The sequence below is a fragment of the Conger conger genome, chromosome 1, assembly GCF_963514075.1.
Source record: "Conger conger chromosome 1, fConCon1.1, whole genome shotgun sequence".
Taxonomy (NCBI): Eukaryota; Metazoa; Chordata; class Actinopteri; order Anguilliformes; family Congridae; genus Conger; species Conger conger.
The window spans coordinates 40,798,546-40,817,651 of NC_083760.1; the positions used below are offsets into that span (position 1 = coordinate 40,798,546).

General features: G+C 38.2%; 1 protein-coding gene across 3 annotated transcripts in view; it reads left to right on the top strand.

Moving 5' to 3' along the window:
- LOC133124295 (intersectin-2-like) overlaps positions 1–19,106 on the top strand; it is a 115,788-nt gene that overhangs the window by 86,432 nt on the left and 10,250 nt on the right. For all 3 annotated transcript variants that reach the window (XM_061235386.1, XM_061235377.1, XM_061235367.1), the window contains 6 exons: positions 1,438–1,621; positions 1,949–2,047; positions 4,793–4,960; positions 10,694–10,909; positions 14,645–14,766; positions 18,663–18,745. In XM_061235386.1, coding sequence (XP_061091370.1) covers positions 1,438–1,621; positions 1,949–2,047; positions 4,793–4,960; positions 10,694–10,909; positions 14,645–14,766; positions 18,663–18,745 — 872 coding nt within the window. The remainder of the gene's footprint in view (positions 1–1,437; positions 1,622–1,948; positions 2,048–4,792; positions 4,961–10,693; positions 10,910–14,644; positions 14,767–18,662; positions 18,746–19,106) is intronic.

Consider the following 19,106-nt stretch of genomic DNA (forward strand, 5'->3'; position numbering starts at 1 on the left):
TTCCAGATAATTGATAATGCATACAGCTAGCCAGTGTAGTTTACATTTCTAAAAGCTATAATTAAGCTATAATTAATGGTGTATTGCTTAACTCGTGTCTCAGTGGCCGGTTGCGCAAAGCATCTTAGCTTGAGATTTTCCTTAAAAGTTAACTTGAGATTTACTTAGAATGTTTTTTGCAACTCATTTTATTTTAGGTTCTTGCCCTAAGGCAGTTTACTTAAATATGTTTTTCTACTAATCTTGAATTTAGGGCTTAAGGGATTTCTTATCTGTTAGGTGTTGCACAAAAGTCCTTAGCCACCAAAATAAGGATAAAACTTATGATGCCTCAAACTTGACCTAAACCATATTCAGAGGATGAATCTGTCCCGAAAAAGTGACACATTCAAAAAACAGAGAACATCTTTCGGACTCTTTAAGTGGTGAACAATTAATCATGGGTTATTGTTTTGTTCTACCGGCAGTGATCCAACTTGTGATTCCTTTGAGGTTTTTTGCCTCTGGATCATTTCAGTCTGTCATAAGTGATGTGAATCAACCTCTGTCCAATTGGGTCTTCGTTTTCTTCATTCTTTATTGGCCATTGCCTTTTTAAAATGTCGATTTTTTTATATTTACAGTTTACTAGCTTAGCCTCCTGTAAGATTCTCTAATCTAAGAAATAGATTTTAGATGTTATGTGCCACAACCTTTAAGGAAATACTAAGGTTAGAAAAAAATTTGACCTTAAGAGACATCCTAATAAAAAACAACTTTGATGCTTTGTGCCATCGGCCACTAATATGTTTATTTAATCAGTTTGAGTCTAGATGCCACATACATAGGGATAGAATTGGCCATGTGAGAGTTGGTAGCCTATGCTACATTGCCATTTCCAAAGCCTGTAGTATTAGGCACAGAACATGCAGTTTGCAGTAAATTTATGGTAGGCATGTGGCATAGCTTGTTTGCTATTATAGGGGTTCAGGACTGGGGTTTACTTTTCTGCTATTCAGCTAAGCGTCTTTGTGACAGTCTTTTGTAAAAAAAATACTAGTAAATAGAAAGCAGCCCAAGTGTGCCTTTTGGCATTCTTTGAGGAAGCTGGCAAATGTTTTGATTGATGTTTTGAACTTAATAAGATGGCACATGAGACTCAAAATGAAACCGTATAAGTTACAGGAGGTATTTAAAAATGGTTTTGGATGGCTACATGGTAGAATATGGAAGTAGGAGGGATTGTATCTGAGACTGTGGACTGTGGTACTGTGGAAAGTCCCTTAAGGATTGGTGCTGGAACCACTACTGCCCCTTATTTACATAAACAACCATGACAGAGACACAAAGTGCATTTGTTAAATTTGCAGATGATACAAAACTGGTAGGATTAGTTTTGTCTTTGTTGAAGGACATTGGAAACTAATGGGATTGTGTTTATATGTTTGGTGGTGTTAGGGCCCTGCAGGAGAGGAAGAAAAAGAGTGGGGAGAATGTACCTGTACAGAAGATCGGGGATGTGCTTGCCTCTGAGCTCTCCAACATGCAGGCCTACATTTTCTTTTGTTCCTCCCAGCTCAAAGGCGCTGCCCTCCTGCAGCAGAAGACAGACCAAGAGCCTGAATTTAAGGAGTTCCTCAAGGTGAGAAGGAAAACCCAAAAACAGGGAACACAATGGGGAAGGAGTTTACAAGGTGAAAGTTTTTGTCATATTGTGAATGGGTTCTGCCAAATGTCTGCACATGAGGGCTACTCTTTTGGTCACCCAAGAGGGGAAGGGTTTTCTGTAGTGTCACCTAGTTAGGGATCGATAAATGAGACAAAGGAATATAAAGATGAAATGTGTTTGATGGATGAGTACATTAGTGGAATAAAAAGATAAATCCATGCATAAGCACATAGCTGTGCTCTTCTTGTGCACCTACCAGTGATGGGGGGGTATGCTTATCAGTGCCTCTTTGTCACACAGAAAATAGCCACAGACTACCGCTGTAAAGGGATGCCGCTGTCAAGCTTCATGCTCAAGCCTATGCAGAGGATCACCCGCTACCCTCTCATTATCAAGAATGTGAGTCACCAGTCTTTATTTTATTTGGTGCAATATGTCTAACCTAATTTGCTAAGTAGTCCAGAAGCAACAATTACACTATTGCTGGGGTTGACTGCACTCTTGTGTCTGTCTTCATCACTCAGGATTGTCATCCGCCACTTTTATCACTTAAGGTAATAAATTGTTTGTCACTCAACGTTTCCCCAAAAGCTTTATACACACAGCTTTATATTTTGTTAAAATTTGTAACATGGCTCTGCTGTCCCTTAACCCTTTGATGCACAACATGGATCAAATGCGACCCGACTGAGTTCTTATTTTCTGTATCTTTGCATGTACATCAAAGGGTTAAAAACGGAAAACCGTACCAGTGAAATTGGCAATTATATTAGTCCACGAGCTTGGTGTCATTTTTTTTATTTTTTTTATTTTTTTTAGCTCCACCTAAAGTTCCAACAATATTTCTATTAAAGAAATATTGCTAAAATGTAATCTGTTCTATTACAGAGCAAGTTATCCATGCTTTTATCTCTTCACATATAGACTATTGCAACTCAACTGTTGCAACTGCCTTAGTGGCTCAGCCATGTTGTGACTTCCTGCAGCCAGATTTGGCTAAAACCAATCGTAGGTCCCATGTGACTCATATTTTAGCTTCTTTACACTGGCTGCCAGTGAATTTTAGAACAGATTAAAACATTTTACTCATCTTTTAAATCACTGCATGGTTGGGGTCCAAGTTATATTTTAGAGTTAAAATACCTAGGAGGGATTTACAAAATACATCCCTACTAGGGCACTTGGATCCACCGGCAAGGGTTTTTTAGTTGTACCTCACTCCAAACTCTCAAAGGGCGATTATGCATTTGCCATCCGAGCACCCACCCTCTCAAATAACCTCCCATTATTCATTAGATTTGATGATTCTGTCCCACAAAAACTCCTGAAGTCCCACTTTGTAGCATTTCTTCATTTGTGCTTTTTATGTTTGCTTTTATTCAATGTATTTAATTTTACTATTATTATTTTACTATTATTTTAATTTTATTTGAATAGCCCCTTTGTTTTTACCTTGTTTTTTATGTCTGTCTCTGTGAAGCACTTTAACTTTTGTGTGGATATAAATAAAAATGTTTTATTATTATTTATTATTTGCAACAACCAAATTTTGGATAATGCGGTGCTTGTTATTTTATATTAAGACAACAGATTCTGGTTGCCGATGAAAATGTAATGATTGTGTGTTCTCAACAAGCCATTATTGCAATTTAGGTTTTATGCTTTAAAATATAAGCATCTACCAAAACTCTATGTTTTTGGCAGATGCTCTTATCCAACTTCACTTCCCTAACTATTATTAGGGCTTCAGTTTACTTTGATTGCTTTATGATGATGGCTTTATAAAATTGGACTGATCATTGAAATTATTTGAATAAAGATGATTCTAACATGAGAGACCAGTAGATTATATTTTTACAATTCAAGTTCACAAACCAAATTATTATTTGTCACACAGGTGCATTCTATTGCAAATTAATGTAATATTTGAAGGATTGACCATTTTTAATAGAATAATGTGTTTTCAATCTGTTTTCCAAACTGATAATAAGTTCAGGGTGAGCGCTACATTACTATGCAGAAGTCTTAGGCACCCTAGACTTTATTATATACGTATATGTTTTTGGTGTGTGTTAGCATAAAAGAACACATTCGAGATTTCCAAAATTTATTAAATTTTACAGAGACATTATTTATTTATTTATCCTTTTTTTAAGTAACGTATTACTGTAAGCAATTTACTATTTTTACATAAAAACTTGATCAAGGCTGTCTGAGATCAGAAGCAAGGAGCCAACCAAAGTCTGCAGAAGAACTGTGGCAAGTTCTCCAACATGCTTAGAACAACCTCCCTGCTCATTGTCTTAGCCAACGCTGTCCTGCAGTTCTATATCTCAAAGAAGTGATGCAGTTTTAACGACGAAGGGTGGTCACAAAAAATATTGATTTGATTCAGTTTAACTATTCTGCCAAATTACTAATGTCATGTAAAATGTATAGTACGTTTATTTAGGACCTTTCATTTTATTGTTTTTTCAAGAATCTTGTACGAAATGTTATACAGGTGCCTAAGACTTTTGCACAGTACTGTATATTACATTATTGAAACACTTGCAAGACGTTGTGGATGACATTTTTTAATTCTTAAAGAACACGAGGGTTAGGGAATGCATAGTGCAGGAGAATGAACTGAGAGGAGGAAGAGATATAAGAAGTTGGACAATCCAAAAGAATAGTCATGCACCAGTGTGTAATTTTGTGAAAAAAAAGTTAACAATCAATAATTAAATCACTGCTATGCACAATAGTCAAGCAAAATACAACACAAAAGAGAACAAGATCCGTGTTGAGGCAAAAATGACTTCCACATCATCCACATGCTATTTATATGCTGCAGCATAGATATGGCATTAGTGTGTCATCACAAGAAGGCAAAGATGCACGAATCTTGATCGCTTTCCATGCGGTGTTTCTGCTCTGATGGGTCTAAGGTTGGACCGACTGTGTGACTTGGGGTAACACTTTTGAATTATGAAGAAATTCAAAATTATAGAGAATAAATTACATGGAAGAAAGCATTTTTTTAAAAAGCTTTCTTGGAAGGCAAAATTTAGCCCCTGCTATCCCATTCACATCAGAAGCATTGTGCTGATCTTATCCTTGTCAATTCATTCAAATTGGTTTAAAAGTCTTTCCTTCCCTCAGGTATTAGAAAGCACCCCTGAAATGCACGTAGACAACATTCTGTTGCGGAGAGCCCTCGAGACAGCCGAGAAACTGTGCTCGCAGGTCAACGAGGGGGTCAGGCAGAAGGAGAATGAGGAACGGCTGGAGTGGCTTCAAAGTCATTTGCAGAGTGATAGTGTCATCGAGGTAAGCATATCTGCCAGAACAGGTCTACAGGGGCAGGAAACCCAGTGTTCTTTTGTCTTCTTTTGGTTGCATGAAAAATGCAAGAAGACCAGTTTAATTGTACACTGTGTCAGGGAACAAATTCCTAATTCACCTTTTTGACAATAGAAAACGTAAACGGGCCAGCTCACAGTGGTCTGCCGATGAGAGAAGGAGCAGAAACTGGGGGGTTGGCCATCTGAGGTTGAAATGTGTATAATAATGACTCCTTACCGGTCAACTTCACATATTCCAGACTGAAATCAGGAACACTGGAGCACGGGAAGCTCAGTGTAAAATGCACTGTTTAATGCAACGGGGGAAAACTGACATTTCCACGTCAGTCTTTCCCCGTTGTGAAGAGTGCAAATACAGGTACCACACCAGGAGGTATATATAAACCCTCTCTCATCCATTATGCAATTAAGGTGCGCATTATGTGTGTACTTGTGCACGTTTTTTCAAAGCTTACGGATACGGAGGAAACGGAGCAGAGAGAGAGACTTTGAAAAAATGGTAATAATATGGGAAATAATTATGTTGCGATGTATTTAATGCTGTCTCCGCTTTTGCCTATTTTAAGGTACATTATTGACTGGTGTTAAATAAAGCGGTCTGCTGGCCCGTTGGCTCTCCTTCCTGCCTCGTCTGTCTCTGTCTCCCGCGGACCCGGAAGTAGCGAGCCTGGCTGCTACAGTCTGTTATATTACGAAAATAGTTAACTGAAATGTGTTTCTGAAAACATTTGAAGCGAGAAATAAGCCATACAGTTGCTGAATCTGTCTTCATTTTAGATCGACAACAGTTCCTTTAAAAGTAGCCGGCTCCTACCCAGACGTTGTCTCTCTCCCTTGAGAAGAGCAAGCACGGAAAACAGTATAGCCTGCTATTGCTAGCTGAGCCACAAAGCCACTCTCTTCTTTCATACCACTCCTGATGGAAGGAGCGCACAATTTTCTGTCCCTTGCGTTGATGAAGTTCGGGAAGTGCTGGTGTTGGTCTGCCTTTTTTAATTAAATCCAACTTACTAAAGTTGTGAAATTGTTGCATCGACATGTTTCTGACTGTGTTGTAGGTTCTAAGCACCTTGTGGTTTTGCGCCGTTATGGCTGGAAGCCTTGCGCAGATGACACATATGATATGACACAGGTGACACGTCATCCAGGGTAGGCTTGCCTACTGTAAGCTACTGTAAAACACGCAAACCAGGCAATACGCATGCGCGGATTCTGAAGTCTCCTGAATGAATGAATCCTCAGCAGGTTCGGCAGAAGAGCTCTTGCCTACCCTGCCATTGAAAGTAATGAGAGGCGGGGACGCGCGTGTTCCACTGAGAGTAACGAGAGGCGGGGACGCGCGTCTTCCACTGCAATGAAACGGAGTGCTGCAGCATATTCCTGTACAGCCTAGCGCCTCACAACATATTTTAACGCCGTTTTAGACATTTTGGGAATTTTGAGCAAAAAGAACAGGACCAATAAAACACATGAAATATTAGAAAAACTATTTACATTTACATGTAAAACATTTATTTTTATTTTTGTTTTGTTTAGTAATTTTGATTGGATTACCTGCCTACCCTGACCGCACGTCCATGCTTGTAATAACATATGACACATACAAATCTTACATTAGATGGGGTAAAGAAAATAAAATGAATTAAAAATACGAGAAATAATACGGCAGAATTTCTCCAAAAATAACCATAATGGGCCAAGCTTAAACCGTAACAAAACTTAAGGTTAAGAATGATCAAATAAAACATGCAAGATTAAGAGACTTGTTAAGCCTATGAGGTTCAACACTATTAAGAGTGTGAATCCAAAAAGCCTCTCTGCTCACTTTTTCTATACCCCAGAATATTAAATATGGACTTTATTAGTCTGACCTATGTAGAAATTGGACCAATGCTTTTCATTATGTATATTGCATGGGTGGTATTGCAATTCATGAAATCTTTGAAGAACACTTTGCCTTTTGCATGAAAAAATGTGATTCAGCGTTCCTTATTTTGGGCTAGTCCCTGTGAAGTCGTCCGGGTAAGAAGTCCTTATTACTTTATTGTCCTGGCTGTTGAGCACCTTATAGTCCTAGAATGTTTAACCGGCTTCAAGTGTGTTAGGGCTCTCCCCTTTTTGCATGTGTATGTGTGTCTGTCTCAATGAGGGTAGCCTAACAAACCTCATGCTGTTTCAACATGGTAAATGGTTGGCATTTATATAGCACCTTATATGGCACCAACCAGCTCGTCAGGAGCATTTTGGGGGTAGGTGTCAGGCAACTGCTCTTACTTCTCTTATATTTCATCTGTGGTCTTTAGGAATATTTGCCTGTCTTCTGGTTTTTGAGTTCGAGTACATTTTGATGAAGGTTGATCCAGCAGGTTTCTCTGCCTATCACTGAATTTGGTGATTTAATTGGTTTGCAAGAGATGACTTTGATTTAAATAGTTTCGACAGGTCTGTTAAGATTCATGCAACATTTTGTGCAACCATGCAATTAAGCATGTTAAGAAATGTGTGAATTGAGCATTTAATTGATGAAGGTGTCAGTATCCAATTGGCAAAGCATAACGAAACTGTGCAGAAAACCTGTGCAATTTTCAGGAGGTTGATTGATGCGATTTCATTCTTGGGTAGCCAGGAGCTGGCATTTTGGGGGCATAACGACAAAAACTATGTTTAAAGTGAGAGATCATGTCATAATGGTTGGTAAAAGCCGAAAAAGACTGGAAATTCAAGCCAAAAACTTAGTTTTAACGAAGAGATAATGATTGGCAAAAGCCGAAAAAGACAGGAAATTCACAGAAGCACCGAGAACATTATCTTGACCGATGCACTGACAAGGCTCCAACACACAATACATTAATACCTGTTATGCGTACTGTAACTATGGTGGTCTACTTCAAACAACATGTACCACTGGGCAGGCTGCTGAGGATTAAATCAAATATTCTCTTTGAATCAACCAAATAGATTATTTTCAGAGGAGTTGATGATTAATTTCTGATTTTCTCAAAACCAATTAGGTGCGTATTTCCTTGCTATGTGTACTTAAAATGTACCAATTGTGTCTTCTTGCTTTCTAGTAATTAATGCTCTGTAAAATAAATTTAAAAAGGTAGTCAGTGTCAGTGGCTTCAAGACTAGGCAATATTCCTTCAGGAACTGATATTCTCATTCGATTTGGCATTTGATTCCTAGTTGGATGCAAAGATTGTTTAGCTCTGCATTTGGTATTTCGCTGACATGGGACAGGGCTGCATGGAATGAGGTCCATGGTGTTGCTGTAGGCACTATGAGCTTCCTCTTGCCAGCATCCTCAAGGATGGACTTAGTGTTGTACTTGTTAACCATTTCTCCACATCCTTACTAATTAAGTTTAATATATGGGAGGCACACCTCAAGTGAGGAGGAACTTTTGCAAGCTATAGTGGCTTTTTCACAATGAAAAGTACACCTGTCTATCCAGTGTGCCGTCATTCCGATGAAGCTCTTGTTGCAGCTTGTCCAAATGTCAGCTGTTATGCACAAGTTGTCGATCCTTGCAAAAGTAGATTTCAGATTTGATTGCATGGTTGCATAGCACTGGTCTAAATAATTGCCAAATGACTTTGTCTGTGAACACATTTCTGACAGTCTTGGTCGTGGGAATTTTACTCAGTATACGCCGAAAAGCTGGCGATGCTACAGCAGAAAGAGGTAGCATTTCCTCTACAACATACTCTCCGATAAGTTTTCTAAGTTCGCTTTCGGTTACCTTCTTCTGCTGCACCTTTGAGAAACTCAGCCTGACCTGTTTTGGTGGAGTTGGGGCAGTCTCTCCTTCAGGTAGCATGGTGAGGATCTCCCGCTAAAAGTTTCTCCCGGGGATGTTGGCGTATCAAATGTTTGGAGAGATTGCTTGTGGAGTTTAGTGAAGTTGAGAGGTACTTAACCTTAGGGCATATCTTGCATTTCACCGTTATATTGTTATCTTTCTGTGATACAAAATTAAAATAATGGGAGTATTTCCATCTATCGAAACACCCGTGGTTGTTGGTCCCCGTTTCGCTGTATCGTCTGCCATGATACAATTTTTTTAATTTGTGAAATTGTGTAGCCTACTCGCTTATCAGTTCATCCACAACTGCAGGACCATGCACGCACATATCAACCAAATGAAAGGGGGTTCACGTTATCTAGCTAGCTAGTTTCTAGGCTATATTGGTTAGCTATTGGTGTCATTGCAGCTAGCAAAAACGGCATGCTGCAACCAGTCAGTCAGCTAGCAAACTCATTCATCACATTTTCTAGTTCCATACATTTATAGCATCATTTTCCATGAATCGTGGAACACAATTCGCGCAGTGCCCCCACCCCCCTCCTCCAAACCTAGGTGGTCACTGGCTACTTGCCACGTAAACTACCTAAATGCACTGTCCCACAGAAATTCAAATACCAATAGAATTCAAGATCAAATTCATTTTATTTTAATTGCACAGAGTACAGGTACAGATCACAATGAAATCCACAACACAAGTTTAAAATCACAATCCCTATAGCTAGCTAGTAGCTACAGGTCGTAGTGCATGTAATAAAATGATTATCTATAAAACGCTGAATTAGCAACGTGTATTCAAGGGCTCTTGTTTCCTGGTTTCGGTCATGTTTAGAACTGTAGCTAGCGAGTGGTGAGTCTAGCGATGGTCATCTGATCTGTCCCACCAGACAGGCAACACACAAGTGCAAGACGCCTGGAACTGGAAGGCAATGACCCAATCAAAGAGAGACCAGGAGCCTTCCCACAACCGCCAGTGAAAAAAATAATAATAATCTTGCGAAAAGCACTGGCAGTCTGAAAGCAGCACAGAAACTGCATTGTTAGGTCAGTAACTGTAATCCAATTACTAAAAATGAAAAGGTAATCCCTTACATTACTTTGTTACAGCAAAAGGTAATCTGATTACAATAAGCATTACTACCCAACACTTCTAGAAAGTAACAAGACACATAATTGGTACATTTTAATTAGATATAGCAACAAAATACTTACCTAATTCATTTCTAGAAACTAATCAACTCCTGCATTCCTCTGAAAATAATCTATTTGGTTGTTGATTCAAAGAGAATATTTGATTGAATCCTCAGCAGCCTGCCCTCTGGTACATGTTGTTTGAAGTAGACCACCATAGTTACAGTACCCATAGCAGGTATTAATGCATTGTGTGTTGGAAGTGCAAAGGTCAAGATAATGTTCTCGGTGCTTCTGTGGATTTCCTGTCTTTTTCTGCTTTTGCCAACCATTATGAGATTATCTCTCACTTTAAACATAGTTTTTGTGTTGAATTATACTTAAGCTTTATGCATAGATGGTAACACCGTCTGTCATTTACAGCTTTGATCCTAGGGTTGGGGGTATAAGCGGTGAGAGGTCTGGTACGGAAGGGAAGTGGGAGATGCAGGACTGTTAAACGGATAATAGATGCATTTGAGGTTTACTCAAATAAGGTGTTGTATGCATTTAGAGAGAGGACTACACAGAAACAAATTACCATACAAAATAAATTAAATGGTCATTTTAAAAAATGTGTTTTGTGTTTACTTGGCTAACGTTCTGAAGCCATTCTGCATTTAAAAAAATGCATTAATAGAGGAAATCAGGAATGGCACTGTGTTAATTCCATTTCAAGTGTGTTTCTTGTTTGTGTATCCTGTCTGTAATGTTTCCACCTAGAATTTTGTCTTCAACTCCCTTACCAACTGCCTGGGGCCACGCAAGCTTTTGCACAGTGGGAAACTTCACAACAAGAGCAAAGTAAACAAGGAGCTGTATGTCTTCCTTTTCAATGACTTCCTTCTCCTCACCCATACTGGCAAGCAGTTTTCCTCATCAGGAGGGGACAAGCTCTTCAGCCCAAAGTGCAACATGCAGTTGAAGATATACAAAATGGTGAGACTATCTAAACCCTGCTATTTTCCATTTTTGTTATACATGTGAATATATGTGGGAGTATAATCATGGATCCCAAAACAAAATAAAAGGTCTGCAGGTGGAAAAATATAAAAACCCTTTATTCAAGTGGCTACATAGTTAAAAACCAGCTACCAAACATGTATTGACCTAGGGTTTTCATCAGGGTCAAAGTACTATTGAGCACACAAAGCATCTATGACCCAATTTACACTTGGTTGTTTCATGTGACTAGATAGTATCCGGATAAGATTTAACCGCATTGTATTCACACTTGGTAGTCAGATGCGTCTCTGGCTCACCAGATTGAAATCCAATGGCTATTTTATGCGTAAAATGCAAGACCTACTTCCTATTTTATACCGCCCATCGCAGAGCAATTATGGTAACTGTGAGAAAAATAACAAGTTTGAATTGCATATTTCAGTTTCTTAATGTAAAATGACAATGTACCAACAGAAGACTGCTGTGTTGAGACTGCTGAATATAGCAGTGACCCCGGTTACAGCCGTAGCAAAAATGGTTCCATTTCTTTATCTACTCTGTATTGCTAGTAAGCAGTTTAGTTTTAGTTTTGCAAATATGTGTCCCCTTCGTGCTTGTTGATATTGTGAATTTACATCACCTTTTTTTTTTTTTCAGCATTTTCGCTTTCTTATGATCTAGTTCTTTTGATGGTTTTTATGTGAACATGGTGAAATACTACATTCTTACGTCACATCTTTCTATAACGCTCCAGGAAAATTATTTTTATTATATTACGGTGAAACCTTCTTGAAAGGAAGTTTTGGAAAAGTGGCGAGATTTGGTGCCGTTTGTCTACCTTGGAGGAAATTTTCATAATCTTTCAGGGGTTTGTGAATGAGGTTTTGTTTTACTTTTTTTCTAGCCTACAGCCTTCACTTTTTGCTGTTTGGTAGAGAATGTCATTTTCCTGTTTCTAAAACCAGAATCAAACTATTTGGATTACGAATATGGCCTACCACTTTTGCAAGTTCCCCAAGCGCACCATTTTATCATGTCTGGGATTACAATAAACTGATCACTGGCTAGCTAATGAGAAAGTTATGCGTTATAGATACTCTATGAAACTAAAGAGTGGGTGCACCACTGCATGACATACTTTGGGAGGAGTTTCAGTTGTCCTATACATCCTGGCGAGACAGTGCATTTACACTTACAATTGAGACGGGTGTTATACATCTCACCACCTCCTGTAGTTTGGCTGATCAGATTTTAATCTGTTTGTAATGCATCTTGGGTGCATTTACACCTGCATATTATCTGCATATATTCAAGACGCATGAAACAACCATGTGTAAATGAGTCTATGAATGTGAAATAACAATAATACATCACAAAGGCTACATCAGTCAGTGGATGTGATTTTTAGAAGAAAAAAATATATATATAAATTATGCACCACACCACACCACAAGTGAAATCACAAATTGAGGAGGATTATCTTAATTCTCCAGAGAAGATGAAGTCAGCTGTGCTTTAGGTAAATAATGCTCAATCAAGTCAAGTTAAAAAGATGAACCTTATTTTCAAAGATGTTATTCCAAATATCTGTAGGCTTATCTAATAAATGGAATAGATGCTTTCTTAAATTGAAGGAAAGGATTAAAATATCAGGGTTCTCCCCAACACAGTTATGCTCAGGCCCTTGTGTGTTTGAAGCGGACGCACTGGCAAAGGAGGCATGGTTGGCCTTTCGGCCTTAAGTAACTCCCTGCTTTCTGGGGCATTAAAGCCACCAAAAAAAGAAACCTTCAAACAATGAGGGTTTAAAAATAATGATCAAAGTACTAGTAATCTTTGTAATCGGTTCAGAGAAAATTTAATTGGGCTACAATTACAACCCTGGCGCAAATGAGGGCACAGACTGGCACACCGTCACTGATAAATTCTTTGGGGAGAACCCTATTTTTTTTTTTTCAATATTCATTTTCTTGAACTGCATTTGAAAAGGAAAAAAAAACAAATGTGTTCACCTTGTCATAGTTTTATCCATAGCAATGTGTGCAAAGTATTTTCAGTGACTCCTGAAATAGGTACATAAAAACAAAGACATGCTTAAGATTAATGAAAAATATTGCTAACCCTGTAAATTCCTGAAATTCCCTCAATTTCAGAAAAAGGGAAATTTTCCTGTATTTTTTCAGCCCAACCCCCCTAATTTTTGGTAATTTTCTTCTTTTTTTCCCCCATATCCACTGATTGGTGTAGCCATTGTGATGTAATTGTCAATTATCCAATTATGCTTGTTCTCACATTCATAAACTGTGTGTGCTCATTAGCACTTTCACCTTGATAAAGATCAGTCCTTGGTCTATACACATTGGTGCTGGTTTTTAATTATGTAGGCACTTTAATAAAGGCTTCTTATATTTTCCAATATGCAGACAGAGGGCCTTGGTGTTTTGATTTGGGATGCATGCTTATACTCCCCCACAAATTTTTACATTGTTGGCAATGGATATCTCTAGTATTTTCTTGTACCCGCCTACCAAAGAGCATCTGTTCCTCTGTCCATCACTAGCTCAGGTACAAGTAGCGCTTCTTTCCTGTTCTTTCTTATTTTATTTAAAAATGTTTTCACTTCATTATGGGGTACTGTGTGGAGACTAATGGCAAAACATTAAATGTCTATAAGACTACAAAATGTGGAAAAGGTTAAGGGGTCCAAAAACTTTCTCAGGCCACTGTGCCAACGCTAATTGACTAATTGACTAATACAAATTATATGTTGTACATTCGAGAACATAATTTTATCTGTTAAAATCAGCAGCTGATATGCTACCTTCACCCTCATCTTTAAAATCAAGCTAAAATATTATTCAACTTGTATTTTTTATTTTTACAACACATTCGCTTATACCAATGTTTACCAATGTAAACATAGCTTATACTAATGTTTATCTGAACATCCACAGCATGGTTAATCAGTGTGCTCATGCAAGCATGTCAATAGAATGATCTTTCAGCAGCATTACAATTTGAGGTAAATTGCAATAAAGTATTTTTGCATGGCAAGAGTATAAAGTGTATATTCTCTTCTATGGGTTATGTACAGTACTGTACAAAAGTCTTAGGCACATGTAAAAAGAAAAACATAAACATCAAAACATTTACGATAAAGAGCAGTATCAATATTTGTTGTGACCACACTTCACACATAAAAATGCATCACTTCTCTTGGGTACACTGTCCTGCAGCTTTATCAGAAAATCAGCTGGTCGATGTAACAAATTGGCCCTAATTCTTCTGTCCATCTTGCTAGTTTCTGGCCATCCGGGTAATCCCAGACAGCCTTAATCATGTTTTTATCTAACAAGTGGCATATTACTCAATATGTTACTTTATTTAAGGAAATTATAAAATGTCACTGTTACATTGAATTTCTTGGAAAATGTTTGAAAATCTCACATTTGCTCTTTTCTACTGACACACAAATGCAGAAAACTATCTAATACCAAATTTATATTAAAACATCTTGGGTGAGTAAGCCTTTTGCACAGTACTGTACATGTTTCAAGATGAAAAACATAGATTTAAAATGTGTCTGTAGTTTGTACAGTACTCTCCAAGTAAAAAAGTAAATTTTGAAGCCTGCATTAATGCTGTTTACAGGTATGTGTCTTGAGGCAGACAAATACACATGCTCTTTGGCTGTAGCTTCTAACCTCTTCTGTTTTGTCCTCCATCCAGCCGGTGTTTTTGAACAAGGTTGTCATCAAATTGCCTTCTGACCCCTCAAGCGAAGAGCCAGTTTTCCATATTTTACACATCGACCGTGTTTACACACTCAAGACTGAAAGCATCAATGAGAGGTGAGTCAGACAACGGGCCCCGGAGTGGCTGGGGAACCAGAGTTTTGTTGGAAATCAACATGGTAAAATAAGGCATCCCAGCTTTTTACTCTGCTGGTAAACTTAATGGTCTCGGCAATGAAAAACAAAAGCATAAAATGTTCAGCACACTGAATACTGAACATAAGTGGTATTTCACACTCGAACCCCTCGCTTAACCCCAATTACCCCCTTTTTTTTTTACTCAAGCTTGAAAATTACATACCCAAAATAAAATAATTACTATTCTTGAGCCCTTTTGACTACAGGTGTAAGTCTCTTTTGAAAGGCAACCCTAGGGATGTTTTGTTTTCCAGGAGTCCAGCTCAAACACAGTGGAAGTGAAAGCTTTTTTCCTCATTTGAAAAATAGTTTCTGTTTTTGAGTGGATACAGAATGCTTATGGCTGCGTCTGGGGGGCTTGGAAATGCAATGAAGCCACAGCCACAACACTGGACTCATTCACTTTCTAATTTTAATTCATTCTGCATTGCTTTTTCTAAGCTATGTCTTGGCAGGTTTCAGAAAATGCCATTTGGACACTCCAAAAGGACACATGTTAACCAAGTGATTTTTATGGGTCTTATCAGGAGTAAAATACAATCTATACTTGCCAAGAACTTTATTAAGGACATTACTTATTCATGATATTATCTAATCAGCTAATTGTGTGGCAGCAGTACAATGCAAAGCAGTGTGATACAGGTCAGGAGCTTCAGTTAATGTTCACATCAACCATCAGAATGGGGAAAAAAGTTACTTTGACCGTGGAATGATTGTTGGTGGCAGACCGGGTGGTTTGAGTATCTCAGAAACTACTGATCTCCTGGGATTTTCACACACACTAGTCTTTATGGTTTGCAAAGAATGGTGCCAAAAACTAGAAAAAAAAATATATATATAGAGTGAGCGGCAGTTCTGCAGACAGAAATGCCTTGTTAATGAGAGACGTCAGAGGAGTATGGCTCGACTGGTCAACGCTGACGGTAACTCAAATAACCGTGGTATGCAGAAGAGCATTTCTGAACACACAAGGCATCTCTAAGTGGATAGGGTACAGCAGTAGAATTCTAATACATACCTAATAAAGTGCTTGTTGAGCGTATTATAGACATGAAATAATTATTCTTGCTTCCCTCCAACTTGTCACCCCTTTCCTCTCAGCCTCCCTCTCCTTGCTCTCCCGTCTGCAAGCAACAGATTGTAAAACTACAATAATTAAAATGATAACATTTAGTATACTAATATATTGATTGAGGTACACTGATTGACAAATACCCACCCCCCATCCACAAGTCAAACACATCCCACAAATTCACATACCATAATAGCATAATATAACATAATAGCATTCGTATGTACAAATATGCAAAATAGACAACAATGATAATTACTCCTGTAGACAGTGGACATTCTATTGATGTTTCTTTCTAAAAACTATGTTGGATTTGCTTCACTGGACCCTTGCTTTGCTGAAATAATAATAATACCATCTTTACCCTGATTCTTCTTTTCTGTGGATTTCCAAAGTGCATAGAAGGTGAGGATCCCCCAAGCTTGTTTTGATCAGACTTGCTACCTTCAAGATACACACTAATAACACCTGTTTCAAGCTCAATGCAGAAGCAAGTTTGTATGTGTAGAACTGCAACTTAAACATATACTTCATTCTAGTAACTATTATGATGGTTTAGGAGGTGTGTTAGGATATTTTGCCCTTCTCTGTAGCACAGTTGTGCCTCTGTTAGATAATAACCACACTTGCATGCAAAACACGAAAATTGGCAGCCTCGTCGTTATGCCATTCTGGGACCAATATACATGAAACATATTTTGGAAAGGTAAACGTGCTATTCCAATGAATCCTGAAAAGTTTTTTTGCGCTCTTCTACAAACTTTTTAAAGCGTTGTACAGTTTCTCACCCAATTAGAACACATCCTACTTTTAAATGCACGAGTGCCTTTTCCTAAAAGAGGGTTTTCATGTGCTACGGTTGTTGTTAAAATTGATATTTTCAGAATGAGGCCCCGTTGAAAATGAATGGTGAAAAGTTAGCTTGTCTGTTAGCCAGTGACACCAAACCACGCACCTCACGGAATATACGGATTATACATTGGCAGAGCTATATGGCGCCAAAATGGCATCGTCACTCCAGCAAAGAACTTAACGGCTCTGCTGCCGTTGTCAGTTATCGCAAGTGTTCGCAGTGGAAAAACAATTATTTCCCTCTGTAACATCTGTAAAAATGTATTGGTAATAAATGTGCCATTTGGAAACAGTTAGTTGAATAAATGCATCCATGCATGTTTACATCGGCTACTTAAATAACTGTAGCTGCCCTGCTTGTCAATACCTAGGAAATGTTCAATTTTAATGGGAAAATGACAGATTAGTGAGATTACTGATCATTAATGCTGAGTAGTCAAGCAAGATCATGCGCATAATTAACAATAACAACTTGCACAACTGTAGCAACAGTAGGCTAACAAGTGCTTGAATTTGAATTTGAGTTTTCAGGTCCCCTTGCAAAAGAGTTTTCGACCTCAATTGGGTATTCCTGGTTAAATAAAGGTAGAAAAAAGTAAATAATTGCACAGCTGGGGCTGAGGGGATGTCCGCTACGCCAGTGGTTACAACCAAATACATAAACCCACTCCCCTGTTGCGGAATTTGTTTGTCGCATATGACCCACAGAAACAAACTGACTTCACAATCTGGCTATCATGATATGCGTGATAATAACGACACAAAAATGTGGCTAAATATTTTTTTAAGTGTTAATAGTTTTCAATAAGATTGCAATTTAATCAATTATGCAAATAATTAAGTTCTTGTAATTATTTGTGTATTCATACAACACCTGATTCCATATTTTACTCTGTAAGCTATAATTTACTATGTTCCATTGTACCATTTTTAAATAAAAAAATGAAATTTGAACTGAAAATGATTGTCCCAATTTACCTGAACATGCAATCAGCGTGAGAAAAGGGCCATTTAAAGGTCAGTACTTTCTAAACAAGTATACTTTACAACGTAATTTCAAAACAGAAATATTGCAGAGATTCATGATAAGTGACATAACAGACATAGCCTAGACAACATAGGATACCTGTAGCTACCCCATAGTAACTCGCGTATACATGAGTGCCGTCACAATTATTTCCCACATTAACATCTGTAACAAATCTATTGGTAATAAATATGCTATTTGGAAATGGTTGGTTGAAAAAATTCCATGCACGTTTACGTAGGCGAGTGAAATAACTGAAGCTGTCCTGCTTGTTAACCAGCTTGTTATGCTGGTTTAATGTAGCCTACAACCAAATACATAAACCCACTTCCATGTTTTAAATTGCATTTGTTGTCAGATATGACCCACACAAAAAAAACAAGTTCAAGTTCCCTCCCATCTCCACTTTCTGGATGTGGACAGTTCCAGATTTTGTGTGGGTGTGAGCATGAGGAAGTCAGTCAGGAATGTGAAAAAACTTCCGCTGAAACATACATCGTTGTACACTACTCTGGGGGAGTGGAGGAGGGCAGGGTTTTTTTCTGTTTTGTTCCTTCACTTCGGAAAATGGAACAGTGGAGGGAGGGAGTCCACAAAGATCGGTTTCCAGGGCACGGAGTGGAGGAGGGTGACACTTTGGTCTTGCTTTATAAAAAAAAAAAAAAGAATATACAGTATGTGAATAAACTACACATAAAGGTTATTTCACTTTACATTTTTTATCAAAACATCTTTTAAAATTTGCGATATTGACACTTTTATAGGACTAGTACAAAATAGGTGGAAATCGCCCTTTATGGGGACAAAGTTGAAAGGATGAATGCATTATGTCTGCCATTTTGATTGAGTTCTCTGTCTCCCTAGGGCAACCTGGGTCCAGAAGATTACAACTGCCTCAGAGGAGTTCATGGAGATGGAGAAGAAGCAGCTAGAAAAGACATACCAGGGTAAGGCTTACAAAAGTTACTCACTTTTTGTCACCTTTGATGGCAAGAACTGCAGTGGGTTTCCCAAATGCCTGTTAAATAACCTCTTTAAATGCCCACTTATAATCACTGTTAAAATAACATGGGCTTCCCAAGCAAGTTCCCAAAAGTCTCTTTAGTTAATTCTTAGGAGCAGTCTAGATCATGTGATCTCTTGAAGATCCCACTCACAGCTGTCCACACTGGTAGTGCATACAATGTGCAAGCGCTTTTGATGCATGCTTACAATCACCAGCCTACCAGTGTAGTAGCCTCATCATCTATTTTTCATGTAGCAGCCAGTATATTGAGAGTAAATGTTGTAAACGTATACAATGTATAC